The sequence below is a fragment of the Ursus arctos genome, unplaced genomic scaffold (assembly GCF_023065955.2).
Source record: "Ursus arctos isolate Adak ecotype North America unplaced genomic scaffold, UrsArc2.0 scaffold_23, whole genome shotgun sequence".
NCBI lineage: Eukaryota > Metazoa > Chordata > Mammalia > Carnivora > Ursidae > Ursus > Ursus arctos.
Genome location: NW_026622908.1, coordinates 46,291,536 through 46,314,531, shown reverse-complemented (window position 1 = coordinate 46,314,531; position 22,996 = coordinate 46,291,536). Strand labels below are relative to the sequence as shown.

At 57.8% G+C, this 22,996-nt stretch overlaps 2 protein-coding genes across 8 annotated transcripts in view; both read right to left on the bottom strand.

The window, feature by feature from the left end:
• CARS1 (cysteinyl-tRNA synthetase 1) overlaps positions 1-404 on the bottom strand; it is a 47,774-nt gene extending 47,370 nt beyond the window's left edge. For 2 of the 4 annotated variants that reach the window (XM_057317213.1, XM_044378374.3), the window contains exon 1: positions 289-382. In XM_057317213.1, the coding sequence (XP_057173196.1) occupies positions 289-313 (25 nt within the window). In that variant the 5' untranslated portion in view covers positions 314-382. Of the gene's footprint in view, positions 1-288 lie in introns of all 4 variants that reach the window. The other 2 variants (XM_026482937.4, XM_026482938.4) reach the window with 2 other exon arrangements.
• A 1,257-nt stretch (positions 405-1,661) lies between these two features.
• LOC113249838 (tumor necrosis factor receptor superfamily member 10A-like) lies at positions 1,662-22,187 on the bottom strand. Of its 4 annotated transcripts, none has more exons than XM_048217373.2 (11): positions 22,090-22,187; positions 15,159-15,246; positions 13,805-13,933; positions 11,585-11,699; positions 10,300-10,379; positions 7,907-8,014; positions 7,482-7,520; positions 7,353-7,378; positions 5,775-6,071; positions 3,891-3,933; positions 1,662-2,981 (listed from the first exon to the last, which is right to left on the bottom strand). In XM_048217373.2, exons 1-11 carry the CDS (start codon positions 22,168-22,170, stop codon positions 2,683-2,685), a joined length of 1,305 nt encoding a protein of 434 aa, XP_048073330.1. In that variant the 5' UTR covers positions 22,171-22,187; the 3' UTR covers positions 1,662-2,682. The 4 variants fall into 4 exon arrangements, with proteins under 4 accessions (XP_048073330.1, XP_048073341.1, XP_048073336.1 ...); XM_048217384.2 differs by having other exon boundaries at positions 5,775-5,978; XM_048217379.2 differs by having other exon boundaries at positions 22,108-22,187.
• Positions 22,188-22,996: the final 809 nt, after the last annotated feature.

The window sequence follows — 22,996 nt, the reverse complement described above, 5'->3', positions numbered from 1 at the left end:
CCGGCAGAGCCCAAGGAGGCTGAGGAGGGGGTGGCCGCGGCACCGCCCGGAGCCGAGTGGCGTCCCGGCGAGGCGTGGGCAGCGCAGGCCCAGGCCGGGGGTCCCGGGGTGGGTCAACGCCCGCCAGGCCGCCCCGGGAACCCGCCGAACCCCCAGGACCAGGGTCATCGCTCGCCCGGCGCGGAGACCAACCGCCCCCCAGGCCCGGGGTCATTTTATGCCCGCCCCGGGGAGCCGCCGAACACCCAGGCCCGGGGTCGTCCCACCTGCCCTGCGGCGAGCACTCACCCTGCTCCCCAGAGGAACCTGACATCTTAGAAATTCCAAACCAGCGGACGCGGTGCCAGCTTCCAAGAATCTGATGCAACCACCGCCCCGGAAGTCCCGCCCAGCGCCCAGCCAGACTTCCGGGACACGCCCGGTCGCCAGGCAACCACCGCGGACTCGGGACTCCCCCGCCTCGGTGCGTGCTGGGAGTTGTAGTTTTCAGTGCTCCGCGCGCAGCTTCCTGGACCAACCCGGGGGGTCACAAGTTCCTTGTCCCAAGCTAGGAGACCCAGGGCCCGCCCGGGCGCGGGGCGCGGGGCGCGGTGCCGGTGTGGGCGTGTGTGGTGTGTGTGGGAGACAGGCATCAAAGACAGAGCTCACGCATGCCTGTTTAAGTGAGCATTGCACCAAGGGGCGCGGGGACAAGACCTAGCCCAGCCCCAGGCCAGGCCCGGCCTAGGCCCCCGCCTGCCGGTCAGACCGAGCCGCCCAGAGACAGGAATGGGCTGGCCTGGACGGAGGACTAGGTGGAAGGAGGCAAAGAAGATGGGATTGGGGATGGGTGGGAAGTGCATGCCAGGGACGGTACTGTCCAGCAGATGAGGCCGGCAGAAAGCCGGACACTGAACTTCATGTTAGTGCAGGACGTGCTGGAGCAGCCCTGGCAAGAGATGGGGCCTGAAGGCTCCACCTTCTTGAAGCATCTTGTAAGCAGAGTCAAGAATGGCATGAAAAAATGAAAAATAAATACAAATAAACAAATACAGAATGGCATGGGCTCGCTGAAGTGTTCCAACAGGACCGGGCAGGGCTGGATTTCTGCTTTAGAACTCTCAGAATCCTGAGTGGTGGCAGAACAGACAGAGGAGACCCAGAGGAAAGCAACGCTTAAGTCTTTCAGTCGGCTAGAGGAGAGTAAACGCCGGCCTGCATGAGCGGGGTGAGCACAGAGTCTCGGGAGAGCCCCAGGAAGCAGCAAACCCTGGGACGGATGTGGGGGCTACGAGGGAGTGGGTGCGACCCACCTCTGAGCTGACGGATTGGGTTTGGCATTTACTTTAACTGGGAGTTGAAGAGGCTTGGTGCTGGATGGGAAGCAGCAGGCAATTCCACGCATCGTAACTCCAAGGACTGGCGATGTGTGGGGTGAGGAGGGCACAGTGGAGCTCACACTCTGAGGCAGGGAGTGGGAGGACAGCACCGCCATTTCCAGACACAGACACCCTGGGGTATACCACAAACCAGAAGAGGCTTCTCCAGCCTCTGATCCTCAGTCCAGAGCCCCTCACTCGGGCAAATTATACCTTGGGGTCCATGTCTTCCTCTGTGCATGAAGCCCCTGCCAAGGATTCACACCCAGGTTGTGTAACCATCAGAAAGAAAAGGAAACACTGTTTAAAAATATAAATTTTATTAGGTAAAACTTAATTAGAGGGCTTCCTCACTGGCTCAGTTGCTTAAGCACCTGGCTCTTGATTTCAGCTCAAGTCAATGTTGGGGTTGTGAGATGGAGCCCAGGGTCAAGATCTGCACTGGGCAGGGAGTTGGCTTAGGATTGCCTCTCGCTCTCCTTCCGGCCCTCCCCCTGCTCACACACACTCTAAGCTAAATTAAAGAAACCTTCAAAAAAACTATAAATACAGGAGCACCTGGGTGGCTCATTTGGTTGAGCACTGCCTTCGGCTTGGGTCCTGGGCTCAAACTTCACATCAGGCTCCCTGCTCAGCAGAGTCTGCTTCTCCCCCTGACCCTCCGCCCAATTGTTCTCTTTCCCTCCCTCCCTCCTTCTCTCGAAAAAAAATAAATACAAAGAAAACAATACAGAAAAAAATGCAATAATATAACTGGAATCTATACTTGTGATAAATACAGCATAATATTAAATCATTAAGTTCTGTACCTAAAACTAACAATGTTAACTACACTTAAAAATAAAAAATGAAACATATACAACAGATATTATAACAGGGGTTGCTTGCAGGTCACTGAGTTATTTAGTGACCTACTTATTTAGGAGAACCTTAGTAACACATCTGCCGTGTTCTAGGTCATGGGGACATCCCAGATCTCTGAGATCTAGGACGTGACCAAGGAAAAAAGCCAAAGTCCAGCCTCAGTGGCTGGGGAAAGGGCTGGAGAATGTGAGGGGAGCCAGCACAGTGCCCAACCAGCTCAGACTCCTAGATTCCACTTAGATCCCGCCCACCTCTGCCACCTTGGCCACAGACAGTCCCCACAATTAATCTTGTCCTGGCAGGAACCACTCTCCCTGGCACATAGAACTGATCTCCCCATTGCACACTTTCTCCAGCTATATCAGGAATTCAAGAAGTTTCCAGTAAGGTATAAATTGGGAAAGGAGGTCAGATCACTTCCATTCAGGATCCCACTTAGAGGCCTAACCCTGAGCCAGATCTAATCTGAGGTGTCCCCACGTCTGCCCAGGATGCCTTCCGCAAGTAACCCGTTTATGATATTTTCCAAATGCATATGCAGCTGCATCTTATGGAGGGCGGCGAACAGTTTAAACACAGACGCTCCCCGGCCCAGCTGGGTTCTCCACCTCAGGAGCATCTGGTGATGCTGCTCCGTCACATCGTTACGGTTTTCACGTTCGCATTTCTCAATATCAATGTCTTCCAGGCCGACAAGCCTCATAAATGTTTTCCAGTCTTTATCGGAAATCCGTTCTTCAAATCCATAGTAGATCCTGCCTGAAGAAAGTAAAAACAAAGAGGAGGGCTGTTGACAGTTCTGGGAGGACCGCCTGTGGCACCTGTTATCGCTGCTCCCCAGGGGTGCGGTCGCAGGTGTCTCCAGCTTCCCCTGGGCCTGGGCACCGGCCAGTACACCACACCCAGGAGGTGGGGGGTCCTGTGCGAAACCCGCTGATGTCCCAGAACTCGGGTCCCGGGGCGGGGAGACTGAGTGGGGCCACGGCTCCTGCCCTGCCTGTGGCTCATTGCTCGAGTCTGGGAGAAGGAGCCAAGGATGCAGAAAAGTGGGGAGCTGCATGGGATCTGCAGTCCACTGCGGGTCACCTGCCCTTCTTCTGTCCCTTGACCCAGAGAGAGGCTGTAAGACACCTCAGGACTGAGAAGGCCCCCTGGCGTTGGCTGGGGACCATGGTCAGGATCTGAGACCTGGGGCAAGTTTTGTAACCTCTCGGGGTTTCAGAATGCCATGTTCTTAAACCTGTCCAGCAGGTGGTCTTGCAGAGCTGGGAGCGAAGATGAGAAACCAAAAAGCACCTGTCACGTAGCAGGTCTCGAGAATCCTCCAAGAACGCCAGCAAGACACAGCGTCCTAGCCAAGAGGGGGCCTACCCGTCGAGGGTTGGAACGAGTATTCCTACCCCAATTATTTCTCCTTAAAAACACGAACGCACCCTCCAATCAAAGCGGTACTCCAGGTCTGTGAACCCCACAAAACTGTTGGACAAATGCTGTTCCCCTAGTGTCACCCCTGAGTGCGAGAAAGTGCACGTCAGGCGGACAGACGGCCCTGCGGCCTTGTGCAGGCAGGTGTCTCCCTCTCAGAACCAAGGACACCAGGACTTGGCACTCAGGCCAACGAGACGAAGCCTTAACGGTCCCTACAAACGACTGATTCAGATTCCGTACCTTCATTGGACGAATCTTTCACAAAATAGTTAGTTTCATACTCCTGTGGAGAGAAGAAAAGAGCATTGCAGGAGAAGGAAGAACCGTGTGGCGGAAACAGAACCACAGTCTGGTTTGAGGCGGCAGCAGGGTGGGGGCAGGGGAGGCTCCGCGCGGGGAAGAAGGCCTTCAGGGAGTCCACCACGGGTGGCCGAGAGCTCACAGCCCACGTGTGTCCCCCGGGTTACGCTCCCCCAGGACACGCCCAGGACGTGGAGGCAGCACAGGAGCCCCTGCTCGGGTGGGCGGGCAGGTGCCCGCTGACTGTGTCACCTGGGGTGACCCACTGTGCTCCAGGTACTACGAACAGAGAGCACACCTGTCCACACAGACGCACCAAGGAACACTAGATGGGCATCAGGACGGTCTCCTAGCGGAGGCCAATGCCAATGCAGACGGCCCGTGAGCAGCAGCTCCAACGCCCGCTTGCCCCCTGCGTAACGTCAGGCTCCCCGTCAGCGTCAGGCCGCCCACTGCGGGCACGAGGCCCGCGCCTCCAGACCCCAGCTCGGCCTCACACCCGCACGTGCCTCCCCGTGGTGGCAGGGGCTGCGCAGCCGTAAAATAGGCTAAGAACGGAGGTGCTCTCGGGGCACAGACCGACAGGGCCACTGCGGGCCTCCCGCTGAGATGGCAAGGGTCCTAACTTCTCTACGGACTCGACTCTGAGCCGGCGGGGAAGCTGAAGAAAGTCGGGGGCTCTCCGTGCAGTGATGCCTACGGGCACTCGGCCCAGGAACCCAGTCTCCAAAGGAGAGTTTGCAACCTCCACGCCCACACCAGGGGAGCACGGGGGCCATGACATGCACCACAGGAGCCCCCATCTCTTCCATGGGACCCTGTCCCTCAAATCCTCCCCCATGCCCTGCCTTTAGGATTCAGACACGGGGCCTTGTCCTTTCCCAAACCCTGACTCTGTCCCTCTGATGCACATGCTCTCCCCTCGTCCCGAAGAGCCCTACTCCCCAGACCACGCAGCAGGAGTCGGCTCTCGTCAAACCCTATTCAGGGGGCACACGCAGGACAGCGCCCGCTGCCCCACCACAGAGGATGGGGACCGTGGCTCCCCCCAGAACGAGCCCAGCCCGCTCGGTCCATCCAGGGTGATGTGTGCACTCGCCATTCCCCCCGACGCCCCTGCTAGGCAGAGGCCGCGGCTGGCACATGGAGGTGCTGGCCGATGTGAGACCGCCACGCACTCGGGAGGCTGTGGTGTCCGGCCTCCTCGGTCCCGCTGCTTCGCAGCCACGGGACCTGGACAAGGACGCTCTCTGGGCCTCTGTGCCCACCTCGGTGTCACAGCCCGTTCGGACAGCAGGTGCACTGGGGCTCCTATGTGCAGAATTGTAACCCCGGACGCTGAAGTCCCCACCTCTGCACGTGACTATGGTTGGAAACAGGGCCTTGGTGGACAAGGAGTTAGGACGAGGTCGTGAGGGTCAGCCTCACTCCATCGGGACTGGTGTCCTCAGGAAAAGGGAAAATCAGGATATGGACTGACACACAGGGAGATGCCCCGTGAAGACGGACACGGAGGTCGGGGTGACGGTTCCACACTCCACAAAGCCCCGAAGACGGCCAGACGCCAGCAGCAGCCGAGGGAGAGGCCTGGCCCCGATGGCCCTCGCAGCCTCAGCAGAAGCCCAGCCGACACCTTGTCCCTGGACTTGCAGCCTCCAGGACGTGGAGACAGCACATAGCCCGCTGTGGAAGCCGCCCCGGGACACGCATACAGGACTTGTGCGAAAGCACGCCCGTCCACACTGAACACGGCGTCTGCACACGGCAGGTGCTCAATAAGCAAGAAGCTGCCGTTCCCCGCGCCCACCCAGACGGGTCACGTACCTGCTCCAGGGCCCTGAGGGACGGGGACGCCGCGGGCTGGTCCTGCGGCCCAGGGGCAGCCGGAGCCACAGAACACAGCGCCTGCTCTGCGGCCACGGGGCTCGCCCCGACCACCATCTGCTGCAGCGCGGCACCCTCCTCCGCCTCCTCTGAGGGGCCCGGCTGGCCGGGCTCGGGCTGCAAAGTGGCTCCGTCCTCCTCCAGCTGGTGACACGACAAGGACGTTTCTAAGTCAGGGGCTGGCCCATCCCTCTCAGGATTCGAGGACAGCAGCGACTCAGGGTGTTGATAGCAAATCTGTGGTAAAGGACAAGGTCGTGTCTCTCGGGCACGAAGCCCGCGTACCCCCGAGCCACTGCTTGGGAGAAACACGTGTGCCTCATAGGGAGACAGAAAATGGGAAATTTTGGAGAACAGCGAATGGGGTGAGCTCCCCACTCTGCCACCAACTCCTGGGGGGGAGTCCCAAGACCCCCAACCCAATCCTGTGGGGGGCTGAAAGTGGCCCCCCAAAGACACAGGCAGACCGCGTTCTACCGCTTCCCCACAGGTGGAGGGTCTGTGGCGACCCTGCCTTGAGCGGGCCGGGGGCGCCATCTTCCCCACGGCATCTGCTCGCTCTGTCTCCAGGTCACCTTCTGGTATTACCTGCCCAGTGCGTAACTGATTCGTGAGGACTGTATTTGTGCGTGACCTGTGCAACGTGCTGGGACCTCAGATGACGGGGAGCACTCATTAGCAATAAAGTGTCCCGCTTGCCAAGTACAGCCTGTGCCCAGCATGGAGCTCAACCTGGGGCTTGAACTCACGACCCCGAGATCAAGACCTGAGCTGAGATCCAGAGTCAGACCACCCAGGAGCCCCGGCAGTAGAGAATCTTTTAAGTAGGGTGTGAGAAAGAACGCTACTGCACTTAAGTCTACACTGTGGTGGGAGCACTTCTGGACACCCCCCCGTGACGGGAACGATTCATCTGACTGGCTCCGTGGTGCCACGTGCTTTACGGCCGTGGTCGGGGACCCAACCGCAGCACCCGCGTGTCGTGCCTGCCGCTCCACGCCCTGAGCTCTGTGCCCGCTAGCAGGGCCTGACCGCAGGAGCTCACGCTGCACCACCGTGAGCCCGCGTCAGTGGGCAGCGTCCTCCGGGAGGCTGACGCGGAGACATAGACGCTCAGCCCTAGATCAACCGGGGTTTCCAGCCTGACTGAAGAGGCAGGAAGGGCCCTCCCCACAGCCTCTGAAAGGGCCACCCCGCGCGGCTGATGCCAGACTCCGGCCCGCAGAGCTGGGGGCTACACGCTCTACTGCTTCACGGTCCCCAGCACGCCCTGCCCTGCTTATGCAGCCCGGGACGCTCGCGCGGAGCCCTCTGCCCCGCTGTGCCTCGCTTTCCACTCTGGCCCCGACCGGCAGAACGTAAGCCTTCTTCCAGCACATTCTAGGGCTCCAGTAAGGCGGGAGCACACGGGGCTGAAGCGCAGGGGCTCCCGCGCACCCACCCCCGGGATGTCTTCTGGGACTCGGCTGCGGCCACGGCCCGCCACGCCCGTTAGGGAAACCGCACGGCAATACGTACAGTGCTGCCTGGTCCTTCTGCCCGTCCTGAAGACCAACAAGAAGAGAAAGGAACAGAACCGGTGTCAGTGGGGACAATGACTTCTGTGAGGCGAGAAACTGCTGTGTACATATGAAAAAGCCACCTTACCTTTCCAGAAGTGGACCAGCCACTGGTGAGGCCACACACCTGCGAGGAGCACAACAGGTGAGCACAGGAGGTAAGGACAGGAGGGAGCACAGGGGGTGAGCACAGGGGCTGAGCTTCTTCGGTGTTCTCCCCACACCCAGTAGCCCTGCCTCCCTCCGGGCACCCCCACGATGACACAGCGCCAGTCTCTCCTGCCCCTTGGCCTCCAGCACCCGGGACACGGTGTCTCCAGCCAGCTGACCAGAGATGCGCGTCTTAAGACCTATGAGTCCGGAGCAGGCGGCAGACCCCGAGCTCAGACAGGAGACTGAGACAATGAACACAGCTGTGTTTTAATCTCAAAAGCCCCATCGGGGACCCCCCACCCCCAGGCCTCCCCACCGGATCTCCTGAGGCGGTTGCTACGCTGCCTTCCCAGGACGGACCTGGCGCTAATTTCCGTTGCCCTTTACAGCAGTAAATGATGAGGAAAAGGAGAACGGCGATGACGACGGCGACGATGTAGCCGGACACATACTGGGATTTCTTCTCTCCTGGAAGGAGACATAACAGAGAACGGTGGGGCAGGGGCAGGCACGCTTTTCTCACTTAAGTGACGGGCGACAGAAAATCCCCGCTCCGGGAGGGATGGCAGCACGGCGGTCACTCCGGGCCCCAAGCCCCGTCTCCCGCTGGTCATCATCGTGACCGTCCCTAGAGGGAGGCAGCAGAGGCTCAGGCTTCCTGCGTCGCAGACGAGGACCCCGGACTGAGAGGACGTGGGATTCTGCTCAGGTGGCTGGAAGCAGCAGGAGGTCCGCACGCCCAGGACAGCGGCTGGAGGGCCTGGTTTCCCAGGACGGGGCCTGGGATTTGCACCTGCAGCAGCAGCAGGCAGAGGCTGGCCACTCCCGACTGCAGCAAGGCCCACCCATGGGGGCCCGAGCGACTGGGCAGGTCCACCCGGGGGAACATCTGCTATAACCACTCGGGCGTCTGGCCGCACCGTGGTGACATCACGGCAGGGACAGCACATATGGACACACGGACGCAGGAGGCAGGGCAGGCCCATTAGAGCCTGGATGGTCAGCGCCCTGATGTCATGGGCGTCGGCAGCCGGGGCTGGGTGGGTCGGACCATGGGGCAAATCGTTCACGTGATGCCACTGTCTCATGCAGACTTCCTTCATGCGCAGATGAGGCCCTTCCTAATGGGTTCTTCAACCTCTGCTGTTCAAATATCCTTTAAAAGTGCAAGTGACACGACTCAAAATCTACTGTGTGGAAATCAACAAGCCAACGCTGCAGCATAAAAGGACCCCCAACGTCCCACAGCAGCCGGACGATCTGGGGGAAGAGTGAGGGGAGCCTGTGCCTCAGACGTCAGGGCCCGCTGGAAAGGTGGACGCGGCCCAAGACGGGACAGGACGACAGCCTCACACAGAGATGCTCGCTTTCCAACCAACGGACACTGGCTGCAGCTGGAAGGGAATGTCTTTGCAAAACACAATCCTGGTTCACGAGTATGTGCAGACAGGAAAGACACCGCGAGCCCTGAGCTCCTACCCCACACCTTGCCGGTTCATTGTAGAACAAAATCCGAAAGGTAAAACCATACAGAATCCCTCGAGGTGAGGAAAGATTTCTCACACAGGACACACGAGCAGCAACCGCACGGGACGCAGCGGTGAAGGGACCCCATGAACACGAAGGGCGTGTCCTCCAACACCCCTGAGCGTCAGCCCAACCGCACGGGACGCAGCGTAAAGGGACCCCATGAACACGAAGGGCGTGTCCTCCAACACCCCTGAGCGTCAGTCCAACCGCACGGGACGCAGCGTAAAGGGACCCCATGAACACGAAGGGCGTGTCCTCCAACACTCCTGAGCGACACTTAAGAAGGCAGCCCCCCCGCCCCCCCGAGGAGACACTCGCAACACAAAGAGACTGTACCGAAATTCTGTAAGTCACCGCCACCCTCTAGGCATACAGCCAACCCCTCAGGACAACGCAGGCTTCGACTACGAGGGTCCACGCACGTGCGGAGTTTTCCCGTAAATACAGTACGGTACCATCACCGCGTCTGCACCTCCTTGCGATCTCCTCAATACCACTTTCGGTATATGTGACACAATCCACATACGACAAAGGGGTTGATCAACCGTCCGTGTGGCCATGGAGATGTCACTCACCAGGAGCCTGCTAGTCGTTCAACTCTTGGGGGAATCAAAGGCTCCCTGTGGATTTTGGACCCCGCAGAGAATCGGAGCCCCTCGCACCACATTGCTCAGGGGTCCGCTCTAACTGTCAAATCTGAGAAAGAAACCCGCCTACGAGTCAGCTTATAACAGGCATGCGTCTCGCAAGGACACTCGGCACAAGAGGCCCAAAGCCTTGGGGCTCACTTCTGCTCCGGGCTTGCACCTGCCTCAAAGTCTTGGGACCCAGCGGAGCGCCCCTCAAGGCACGGACCCGGCCTGGCCTTAGGGATCCCGTGAAAGGAGAGACGGAAGAGGTGCTCACTCACCGGGAGAAAACCGCAGGCCTCACGGAAGCCAGCCACTCCACCCCCCCACCCGCTCCGCGGGGCGCTGGACGCAAGGCAGGACGCCAGCAGGGAGCTGCCCTGTCGGCCACGCGGCCCGGCGCGTGCCAAGGACAGGAGCCTCAGCGTGTCACCAAGGATTCAGAGGTCTGTGAACCGTGGCCCATGACCCAAATCCAGCCCCCTGTCTATTCCTGCAAGTTTTAAGGGCACCCAGGCCTGCAAAGCCTCAACACCTCACCTTCACGGGAAAGGTCTGTGGACCTGGATGGAAGACAGGGCATCCGTCTCTTACCTGGGGCCTCTGGACCAGGCTCTGTGTCACAGACTGTATCACTTGTGGCATTGCAGGGCCGAAGGGTAGCGCCAGAACATCTGGAAGACGGAGGAAACCCGGAGCATTATCCCCCCTGCCTGGACGCAGCCCCAAACATTCCTCTCACCACCCGCAGGTCAGGGGTTAGGAGGAGCCCCAGCTCCCACGATGGCCTGCCAGCCTTCAGGCCGTCACTGCCTGGCATCTCCCCGACTGTCTGGCCCAAAGTGGCTCACTGAAGAGTAAAGCTCTGTCCCAGGCTCTGTGACACACGGGGAGGGTGGGTGGGGGAAGCCTCTCTGTTTCTGGGTAGCGCTGTATGTGGCTGTGAGGACTGGCCTGCGGCAGCTGCACCTCGATCTCCATCGAGAAAGAAGTTACCCAAAGGTGAAGCGCATGGAAGAGGGGACATGCAAGCGAATGCAGAGTAGCCAGAGCCTTGATCGAACTGGACTTGAAAGCAGTCCCTACTTTGCACCTGCAGCTACAGGAGACTACCGTTCAGCACAGTCTGAGTCCTATCAGTTTACAACGTGCCTCACAAACATGAGCTATTTCTTCAACATGCCTCTGCCACCGTCAGCGTCCCCAGAAGGTCCTCCGAAAACCTGTGCCCACCCGGAACCTCAGAAGGGTGTGTGCAGAGATGCTCTCATGACGGAGGAGCTCACACCAGACTACGGTGGGCCTTCATCCTAGACCGCTGTCCTTACAAGAGGGAAGTGTGTATGAGACAGAGAGGAGGCCACGGGAAGACAGAGACACACACACACGCGAAGATGACCTCGAAAAGACAGAGGCAGACATGGAGGATAAGCCAAGGAGCCCCGAGGAGTGCCGGCAACATCAGAGGCTGGAAGAGGCGAGGCAGGGTCCTCCCCTAGAGTCTGCGGAGGGAGCACGGCCCCGCTGACACCTGGATTCAGACTGCCGGTCTCCAGAACTGTGAGAGAACACACCTCTGTTGGTTTTCACACCGCCCCGTTGTGGCCCTGTCACGGAGCCACAGGAGGCTCACGATGCTGTGGCCGTGCCGCTCTGCTGCCGTTCCACCTGCCTCGACCTCACTTCCCCCGGAACCTTCGCTGGCTAGCCTCCTCCCCTCCCTGGGCCTCTGCTCCGGAGACCGGACCCCTCCCACGCCCTCTGCCCCTCAGGGACTCATCGCTGCCCGTGTGTTTGGACCGTCTCCACCACTGCTGGGGACTTAGGGTCTGGTACTGTGAATACGGCGGGGGGGAGCCCACACCCAAGCCCCCAGCACCTTCGACACCGGTAGCAACTCTCCGTGCAGTCTGGGGAGTCGCAGTAGAAGCTCCCGGTCTTGCACTGACATTGCTGGTTGCTGGTCCGCGTGCACGCAGCCACCATCTCCTGGTCTGAAAGGAGAGGGCTGAGGGTCAGCGCCGGGGGAATGGACCGTCCCCGCCCATACCAGACTGCGCCAAGCACCTTGCATGGGAACTGTCCTCCCCCTCCACGGCCTTCTAAACAGGGGCGAAGAGGAGCCAATAGCCAGACCTCACACCTGAATTCTGGTGAGGGCCCAGGGCCACCTGCTAAGAAACCACCCCTTTGGTCCCGTTCACCTTGTTTCCCCACAGAGAAGAGCACAGCATCGCCAGGGATGCCAAGTGAGTAAAACCTCAGAGACAGAAGGGCAGACAGAGGGACCCCTCCTCAGTCCAGCAATATCCACCATGGCCGTGCTGATGACCACCCCCAGAGCCCTTCCTCCGGGCTTGAGACCAGCAACAACATTCCAGATACAGAGGATAACAAGAGAGGACCACACGCCCCTCTGGGGACCACGTCCCACCCACAGCCCGGGTTCAGCACTCCACAGCCCGTCACTACTTTCTCGCTCTTCCTGAGACCGGACGCGCTGGGCAAGACACAGCTCGGGCCGATTCACGCCGCGAACCCCACACTGGGCCGGGTCCCACAGCGTGCTCCTCCGGGGACCCAACTCTCCTTCAGTGGACCTCGGGGTTGCTGCTGGCTGTACGTTACTGCAGACCCTTCCCCAGCTCTCAGCACACACGGGCAAGGGACTGGCCGAGTCCGGATCAGGACACGGGGAGGGCGGGCAGAGGTTTTGGCCCATCTTCAACTTCACCAACTCTGCCAAGACTGTTTCCAGAGTGGACGCACTCCTACGCGTGCCTGGGGGTGAGTCCTCGCTCCCCTCGGCCCCCACGCCAGAACGCTGTCCGTCTGCTAGGACAGTACGTCTGTCCACCTACTCCAAGCTTTCTACACGTTTCCTGGCTGGGTATGTCCCATCTTCTTGGGTGCATCTGTCCCTCCACGTAAGTCAAGTGTGTTTTCACACTCCTTATTGATTTGCTGGTTCCGGATGTGAACGTGGGTGAGTTGTATCATAAGTATGTTCTCTCACTTCATGGCTTAATTTCCAAGCGTGGGTGTCTTACGATGAACAGAAGTCGGTCGATTGAACGCAGTCACACGTACGCACCTCATTTGTATGGTTTATGACTTTTCAGACCTCCGTAGGACGTTTTTCCGCTGCCTCGAGGACATGAACACTCTTTATGTTTTGCTCTTATAGCCCGACTTTTCACATACGGCCTGGGGTGCATCTGGGAATGGACTTGTGTGCATGGCGGGAGCTTCCGGCCTGCGTCCTGCACAGGCACCGGCTCTATCGGCGGCCGGCGGTCTGTGCTGGAGATGCCGCCCCTGCTCCTGTGGAGGGCTCGGTCACCGGGCCACACATGACCTTTCACGGCTGTCCGCTCTGTTCCACTGGCCCAGCCGTCCACCCACACCTAAACATCACGCCGTCCCTCTGTCTCTCTGCACTGACTCATTACACCGGGGAGAGACGGTGCGCTCTTTCCTTCCCTGAGTGTTTGGACAACTGTCAGCTCATCTGATTTCATGAAAAACCTGTTGCGGCTACTTTTTATTTTAAATAAAAACTGTGTATTTAAACTATACAGCACGATGAGTCGGTAGGTCCTGTTGGGACTTTTCCTGGGAATGCACTGAATCTACGAATCCTTTCATGGAGAACTGACATCCTCAGACCGTAGCGTCTTCTCACATATAAGCTTGTATTTCTCTGCATATGCAGAGCTTCTTAAATGTTGTTTGTTCATATAAACATTTTATACACCCTTTGCTACATTCACCTCATAGTATCTTAGTTTGTCTTTGCTAATAGAAATGGTACTTTTTAAAACAATTCCATCTTTCAAACCCTCTGTGGCCCACACACAGACACAGAGACAAACTTCTGGAGATCATTCTTGCACACAGCATCTACAGTCCTGACTCTGGGTAGCCTGGTACTTCAACCACAGGCGCACGTCATCATGGTTCGAACGCCTCGTGACTGGCACTCTGGCAGCTCTGTCCTTATGCATAACTCCTTCTGGGGCAATGCCGATAGCTGAGGCGAAGGGGGCTATGTGTTCAAATCCAAGGATCCCACTGCGCCGGACTGTAGCGCACTTACCCTCCCGACACTTAGCGCACGGCTGGCAGCTGGTCTCCCCGTTTGGGTACGTGAGGAAGCTTCCGGGTTCGCACGGGTCACATATCGGCATGCCACGGATTACACTACAGTGTCTGCTGACATGAAAGCCTGTGAAGGGGGGGGGACACAGAGGTGAGGTGGGGGCCCAGAACAGACCCGACCCCACCCCGGAGGCTTCTACTTGGGGACCAGCCCTCTCCACTATCTCCCTGGAATGTTCTGGGCTGACGCTTGGCCACACAGCCCCTGGGGACGTGGTGCCCGCGGTGTTCAACCACTCCTGGAACGCACGTCAGCGGATGGTTTTGAGCACACACACGTGAGCCCCCCGAGAGCCTGACAGCATCTGTGTGTTCACCCCAGCTCCCCGGGGCGGGCTGGACAGCTTCCGGTTCATCTACAGGGCACACTGGAGGTCCAGAGACAGAGGTCTCTGACCAGTCCCAGAGGACCCCCCAGGGGTGGGCTGCCTCGTGCAAATGCTCTAGCTGAGCCAATCACACCTTGCTGCGAGGAGCCTGTCTCGACCCGCATTTTGCACACAGGCTGAATTCACAAGGTTTCCAGCAGAAGCACGTAACTCGTGCCCACGTGAGCTGTGTGCGTGTGCAGGTGTGCACAGGTGTGGACGCACACACGCCTGCTGTATATACAGGTGTGGGGCGAGCGTGTGGGTTGAGTGGTCCAGGTGTGGACGTTCGGTGCCCGGAACGGGAGCCCTGCACTGGAGGAGAGTGGGCGAGGGGTGGGGGACGCGGGTGCTGATGGGTAGTGGTATGGGGTTGGCCCCCGCAAAGAGGAGATCCGCGAAGCACTCTCACTGATAGTGTGGGCACACCTGTCTGAGAGTGTAGAGGAGGTGAGGTGGCGTGGCCGGGGGGCAGAGCAGGCGCTTGAGGCTGCGGCCCCCACCTGCCCTGTGGGGCTCACTCAGATCATCGTCAGACAGGGGAATAAGGCTCCGTGGACACGCTGTGCCTGAGGACAGTGGTCGTCCCCGCCCCGCTAGGCACCCCCTTCCTCGGTCACCCCAGCGGGAGGGCAGCTAGGAGTATCCGGCCTGGCCGTGCACCCCCACGTTGTCCTCCATCTTCCTGAAGGCACCGCTCCCAACAAAACAAGCCCACGGCCCTGTTCCCACGAGAGTCCCCCACAGTGGGGGCCCAGAGGGGGTGGCTGGCTGCCAAGGAGAGGTCCACCCACCTGACCAGCGGGGGTCTCCCCACCCAGCCTCCAGCGCCAGCCTCTAGCTCTGCTCCAAGCACCCACAGCTTCCCTTCGCCAGCTGAGGAGGGCCGGCCCGCGAGGCTCTAGAAGACACCCTGGGACTCACCGGCCGGGCACTTCCTGCAGCACAGGCCGAGACCGTCAGGCTTGTATTCCTCCGGGCCGCAGTTGGGGTCAGCACCCGGCAGGGGCACCTTCGAGCAGAAAAGGAGGTGGGGGTCATCAAGAGAAGCCTGCTGCACACGGAGCCGCACACGGCCTCTAACTGGATGCGTGTCGGCCGATAGGCGGGCAGCCACCTGCCACCTCACGGCGGGGGGGGCGGGGGGTGAGCTTTGTTGGGCGAGCGCATGTTGGGAACTTCCTATGGCATCTCTGTGCTTTTGGACTTCGTATCTGGAGCATGTTACTCTGGGGAAATGTTCTTTCGTTTCCCAACACATGTGGGCAGGTCCACTGTTCCTATTGTTGCTGTCTAACCTACTGGCCCGGCCTGCACGGAATCCTTCGGGACTGATACTGCTTTTTTGGAAAGATTTATTTATTTCAGAGAAAGTGCGGGGGGCGGGGGGGGAGAGAAAGAATCCCAAGCAGTCTCCCCGCTGAGTGGGGAGACCGACAAGGGGTTCGGAACCCACGACTCGGAGATCGTGACCGGAGTTGGACGCTGAAAGGACTGAGCCACCCAGGCGCCCCGAGATCTGTGTTTGTTTTCGCTCATCTGTTCAGCAGCTACACACGTGTCAAGAAAGCACGTCTCCTGCTGGCTGGAGGGGGGATCTGAGTGCGTGCACCTGCGACCTGGGTGCACACACACTAAAGCCCGCTCTGGATGGGGTCCTAATTGTTCACATCCTTCCTGATTGTTTTCTGCTCCTCTACTGGGTTTGAGGGAGAGTAGCACCTCCTACCAAGTCGGTGGGTTTGTAGATTTCACCGATCACGTCAGTTTCTGCTGTTTGTATTTTGAGGCTGCTCGGCTGCATGGAGCGATTGCATGACCGCTGGGGTACCACCGAGCACCCCCGCCGTTGGCTGAATTCTGCTCTGCACCTGCCCACTCAATAACATTCGTCTGTAACCACGAAGCGGCTACTCGCTGCAGCTCCTGGCATGCGCAGAATGGCAGGACTCGCTTGAGGGACTGTGCTGATGCCACTCCCGCTATCTCCAGACCAGAAGAGCCTGCCATCCACCTTCGCCCCGTCCGCTCCCCACGCGGCCATGCTACTTCCTTTCAGGCAGAGCTCTGAAAACGCCACCTCACCAGATTTTCCCTTCTACATAAAACCGATCATTCGGAAATGAGTTCCACCTATTCGCAGGTGCCGGACCAACCCCCAAGTATTTTGGTTGACTTCTGCAATCTTATGTTGTGTTTTAATATCCCATTTTCTCTCTGATTCCATTTTCCTTCTTTTCTGGCTTTTGCTTCCTTTATTCCTCGTCTCCACATGCCTTTTCTTCCCTTCCCATGAAAACTGATGAGATTCCATTTTTAGTTTTTATTGGTTTAGGTTACATCTTACTTAACCTGGGCAAAACAAAAAGTTACAAAAACATATTTAGATGGGCTTAAGGAAGAAAACTCCCTGCGGACCCCACAGTTTCAACTGTTTCAGGCAACAATCTATCGATGAGTGCACACACCTGAATGAAAGCTGCTGGGAAAACAGAATATTTACATAGTTTCAAAGGCAACTCCCCTCAAGATATCTGCTAGTTACGGAGGGAGAAAATACTAACTTTCCTCTGAAGACACCTGGCAACCACCACCGGAACTCTCACCAAAGTCAGCGTCGCCAGTGAAGGAACAAACCCATGTCCTGGGTCAGGTGTCTTCTGAGATGGTGCAGTTGGAAGCACACAAAGTCAACTCTATGGTATTTTTGCCAAAAATGCCGAACCTCAATTGATTCACAAAAAGCCAGCTCATAGACCCAAACTGAGAAACATTCTACCAAAAGATAGGTCAGCACTCTCCAAGCATGTGAAGATCATGGAAGAGAAGACAGACTGAGAACAACTCGGCCTGAGGACAGGGGAGGGACAGCAGGTGACTTGAAGGGAGTCTGGGGACCAAGGACAACACCTGCTTCCATGTTTGCCATGGTTCTGAACGTGGAGTGCAGACACCCCCCGCCCCCAGAGGTGTGCAGGGTCACTACTAGTGCTCTTAGCCTGTGCTATTTTAGTTTGTGGGAGTTTGTTGTTGGCTGTTTTTGGTATTTTGAGGGTACCGTTTTTCCTTTTTATCGGACTGACATGCACAGCACTCAAGAGAAACCATTTGTAAGTGTACAATACGGCGGCATGCAGCCCACTGACACTGTTGCACAACCATCGGGACTATCTTGCTAACTTCAAAAGTGCAAAAGTGGAAATGAAACCGGAAAAGTTAAAAACCTTCTAAAAAAGAAAAACGAAATCTCAAAACAAGAGGAAAGCGGCTTTCCTTTCTGGAATTCAGCCTATCAAGAACATCCTGGAAGCCATTTCCTTCTGTCTGACGGAGGCTCACAGGCTCAGCAAGGGGACTCTCCAAGTGGCAAAGAACAGTAAAAAAGTCATGTCCTGCCCCCAGCCACTCCCTAGTCAGGCTCACCTGCCTCCGCCCCACCCCCGCCCCACCCCCTCTGTCTCCCCAACTCCACCCTGGGTTCTGCCCAGTACCCAGCCCTAGGCAAGCCAGAACATGGTGTGTTCCCCCCCCCCCGTGCCCCCCCCCCCCCCGGAGAAGGACAGCAGGGCTGGGAGGGTGGGTGGTCTCAGCTGTACTGCTGGTGGCATGCTGGGGGCCCTTCCTATGTGCCTTGACCACCCAGGCCCAGGACAAGGGTGGGGCAAAACGTAAGCCCCCCCAAACCCCAAACTCAGCAACCATGATGAAACTACATGATGCAATACTTTAAAAAACTGAATCAGCAGACGGCTGCCAGCTCCCGAGAGTAAGGTTTTCTGGCATCGGAGGGGGATACCAGGACGTGAAGCGGGTGGTCAGGCTCAGGCCAAGCACAGGGTCCCATTCTGTCTTTATCTGAAATGTGTCCATTTCAGCACGGATTGTTTTGGCATGGATTTTTCCTTCTTCAAAAAGACCACGTGAAAATACGATTCACCTCAGGACCTGAGTTTTAGGGGCCTTCATAATTTTACACCAGACACAAGACCCGACTCACCTCCTCCAGGAGGCACCTCCCTTGCAGATGACTGAGGGTTCCCCATGTTCCCACCAGTGGCCCACCTACCAGCAGCAAGGCCCCCACCCCCACGGGGCTCACCCCACCCAGGGGTCCCCCTGCTCTCCGCGCTCCCCTCAGGCTCCTGCCAGCAGCCCCTCAGGCTCCAAGTCCCCTCCACAGCCCCTTCACTCCTGTGCCAAGAAATCCCTAAGGAACTGCAATGCCACGTGGCAGCCACAACCATCCAGCATTGGCGGACCCCCAGACTCGAGCGGGGAAGCCCTGGAGAGCCTACAAGGAGCTAACACTTGAGTGAACAAGAACACGCCACGGATCTGAAGTGAGCACCTCCCTCCCGGCAACCCCAGCCTCACACAGTGCAAGGTCCTGGGAGGGACCGTGGAGGAGTCACCCACTACCTGCCTGCTCTGAAAAGGTCCTGCAAGGGGCCCCGAGAACCCTGAGCCCAGCGGCTATAACGCAGCCACAGGAGGAGAAGAGAGGCATTTGCCCTGCTCCCTCCCAGAGAGGCTGGCAGACTATGTCCGGAAGGTGCAGATTCCAAGGGCTCCCCGCCCTAAAGCTTCAGCATGTATGACGAGGAGCTGATGGCACTATGGCCCCTGAATAAGCACCAAGCAACACAAGTTGATGCAGGACCAAGGTTCCCGGAATAAAAGGCTCTCTGCTTCTGCACAGCGAAGGAAACCATCGTCGAAATGCAGTGGCAATCGACCGCGAGGGAGAAGCTACTTGCCATCGATATACCCAGCAAGGGCTTAACATCCACAACAGACAAAGAACTCACGCGACTCGATAACAAAAAACAAACAACCAGGTCACAACACGGGCAGCGGACCCGAGTAGACATTTTTCCAAAGAAGACACAGATGTCATCAAGCCCGGGGAAAGAAGCTCAACATCGCTCGGCATCAGGAAATGCAATTCAAACCACAATGAGATACTACCTGACACCTGTCGCAATGGCTGGGATCAAAGAGACAAGGCACAGCAAGTGTTGGGAGGAACCCTCCCGCGCTGTGGGTGGGAATACAGGTAGATTAGGGCAGCTCCTCTGGGAAACAGTATGGACGTTCCTAAGGAAACTAAAAGTAGAACTGCCCTACGACCCCGCAACTCAACGTCTGAGTCTTAACCTCCCCAAGTTGAAGAGACACAAGCACCTCCGCGTTCCCAGCAGCACTGTCTACAACAGCCGAGACATGGAAGCAGCCACAGTCCACAGATGATAGAGGAACAGATGAGGAAGACGTGGTGTATGTACACGGTGCAAGGTTAGCCACAAACAATAATGCAATTCACAGTAAAAAAGGAGAAAAAGAAAGAAAAGTCTCTCTGGATCAAGTTTTTCAGCATGGCAAGGTGTTCTCGCAGACATCACCAGACATGCTTGACTACAGGGCACAAGAGGCTCCCCCATCCAGGAAGCTGGGAGCTGCCAGAGTGGCAGGTGAAAACGACAACGACAGAGAAAATGACAAGCCATCGGCCCTGGCAGATCTCATTCTGAACTTGCTCTGGAACAATGTGCTTATGTACACCTGGCAAATACGTGGGCAGAAGCAGGCAGCCCCCAGGGGGAGGGCACTTCTAAGAAGGTGTTAGGTACTAAAACACCAAGACTGGACTGAACCCAGGAATGCCACAACCAACCTCAATAGACAACCTGACCACTATTCACAAGCACTAAATCAGCAGCGCTGGGGGACTCAGTCGGTTAAGCATCCGACTTGGTTCTGGCTCAGATCGTGACCTCAGGGTCATGAGATCGAGCCCTGTGATGGGCTATGCAGTCAGGTCGCAGAATCTGCTTGAATTCTTTCCCCCTGCTCTGCTCTCTCTCTCTGTCAAAGAAATCAAGGAGTGTCCGGGTGGCTCAGCAGCTCAAGCATCTGCCTCTGGCTGGGTTGTGATCCTGGAGTGCGGGGATCCAGTGTCGCAGAGGGCTCCCTGCTCAGCTTCTCCCACTCTCTCTACTCCTCCCCTGCTCACGCTCTCTCTCTCTCAGATAAATAAAATCTTTTAAAATAAATAAATAAATAAATAAATAAATAAATAAATAAAATCTTTCTAAAAATTAAATAACAGTATGGAGATTCCTCAAAAACTTAAAAATAGAGCTACCCTAGGACCCAGCAATTGGACTACTATTTACCCCAAAGATACAAATGTAGTGATCCAAAGGGACCCCTGCCCTCAATGTTTATAGCAGCAATGTCCACGCTAGCCAAACTATGGAAAGAGCCCAGATGTCCATCGACAGATAAATGAATAGAGAAGATGTGGTATTTATACAACGGAATATCACGCAGCCATCAAAAAAGGAAATCTTACCATTTGCAAGGACATGGATGGAACCAGTGGGTATTATGCTCAGTGAAATAAGTCAATCAGAAAGACCATGACCATATGATCTCACTCCTATGTGGAATTTAAGAAACAAAATAGAGGCTCATAGGGGAAGAGAGGGAAAGATAAAATAAAATGAAATCAGAGAGGGAGACCAATCATGAGAGACTCTTAACTCTAGGAAACAAACTGAGGGTTGCTGGAGGGGAGGGGGTGGGGGGCTGGGGTGACTGGGGCATGGACATTAAGGGGGACACCTGATGTAATGAGCAGGGGATGTTATATGCAACTGATGAATCACGAACTCTCCCTCTGAAACTAATAATACACCAGTGTCAATTAATTGAATTTAAATAAAACTTAAAAAATAAAAAATAAGTAAATGAAAATAAAAGTACTAAAAGCAGAAAAGACGTCCTTTTCAGGGGAGAAAAACAGCAACGCCATAGCCAACGTGGCCTCCAGGAAAGTCAGCAAATCGCTGGGTGTGGAGAGCCTAGGCCTCCTGTCCTTTACAGGCAGAAAGAGGAGGAGCGCGCTCCGGGAGCAGTGAAACTCACACTTGCAAACTGTGGTTTGACGCTAACACTCCGTGTCAGCCCAATCTGATTCTCTGCTTGGCTTTTCAGAAACGTGATCAAATACTATCATTTGCCCCAATGTAATGAAACAATCTCTGCACGAAACCATTTCTGCGTGAACGCGGGGCGAGCAGGGGCGGGGGGAGCTGAAAATACAGCCAAGGTGATTCCTAGCAAATCCAAGGAGTTCCTCCGAAAATTCGCGTAGCCTCCCTCCCGTCCCCGCAACCTTCCCGCGCCATTTCCAGGCCTGTGCGCGCTCCTGCAGCTCCGCGGAAAGTCCGAATCACTGAAGCCCGGCCGGAGACTCGCAAACTCGCTGGCGAGTCTGGAGCCACCGTGAACTCCGAGCGCTGGCTGGCCGCGTACTCGACAGCGATGACTCATGCCCCGGGCAGAAGGACCTAAGAGCCTGGCGCCCAGCAAAGACCTGGCTCCGTGCGCGACCGAGGGAACGCGCGCGGCCTGCACTGCCTGCCCGACCCCTCCCGGGCCCCTCGCGGACGTCCGGATCCCTTCCCTGCCCGCTGCCGGCATGCCCGGGCCTGCAGCGTCTCCGGGACCGGTCTAAGCGCCCCGGCCGCCCCGCCGCCTCCGGCGCCCCTACCCTACCCCGCCCCCACCCTACCCTGCTCCCCCTCCACCGCCCCCAATCTTTGCCCGTATTACCCCCCCCCCACCCTTCCGCGACCGTCCGGGGGCCTTCCTGACCGCTCCACACGAGCACCGTGCGCTTTCCCGGCCGCTCCACGCGCTTCCCCGGCCGCGCCGTGCCCCTCCCCCGCTACTCCGTGAGCCTTCCCGGCAGCTCCGTGCGCTTTCCCGGCAGCTTCGTGAGCCTCCCCGGCGGTCTCAGCAGCCGTCCACCTCCCCAGGCCTCTCCTCGCCGCCCCGCACTGCTCACCGCGGCTCCACTGCTCACCGGGGCTCCGCGAATCAGCGACAGGGCGCACAGACACCAGAGGCACTTCCGCAACCATCCCATCGCTGCCGCAGACTGGAACAGCTGAGGGCGGGTTCAGGCGTGGCTCTATTTATGGGAGCGTGCCCCACCCCCACCCCCACCCCCGATTCCGGAGAGGCGGGACCCAACACGTGTGGAGGGCGGAGCCCAGCCGTAATTTGCCGCCACGGGGCCAGGCTAGCCGTCAGTGGCCGGCGCGGCGCAGCGGGCGACGCCCATTCTCTCCTTAAAAGGCCGTGCAATGACGTAAAGGGCAACGTCATCTCCAAGCGCCGGCCGTGGGCTCGGAGCCAGAGCTCCCGATCCTGGAAGGGGGCGGCCACCTCATCCGGGTCCTTGCTCAGCGGCGCCCGTCCGCCCCCCGCTCCCGCCGGGCTCTCTCTTCTTCCTTCATTTGAGAGCAGGAGCGCACACGTGGGCGGGCGAGCGAGCAGGGAGCCCGGCCACGTCGTGGGGAGGGGGCGGCTAGTGGTTGCTGGGGACTGCGCTTCAGTTCGGGAAGACGGAGAGTTCTGCCGTCGGAGCGCGGGGATGGGTGTGCGACAAGGTACCGCACGTGCCCTAGGCGCCGGGCCAGACGGAAAATTCGGTTAGGTTGTTTGACCACAGTAAAAGCAATGTCACGTCTCCTTTGAAAATCTGGTCTGAGTTTTGAGACAAGCGGGGTGGTCTGGTTATGCTCCGTTAACTCTGGTTCCCTTCCTCAGCATTCCGGCAATTTCTGGAGAGCGTGATCTCGAGGCCCCTCCCTGTCCCCCCTGCGGAGCCCCTGGGTCCCTTACTACCTTTGCACACCCAGCCTTGAGAGCGGAAGGGAGAAAAACAGACCTTCTCCTGAGCACCAGTT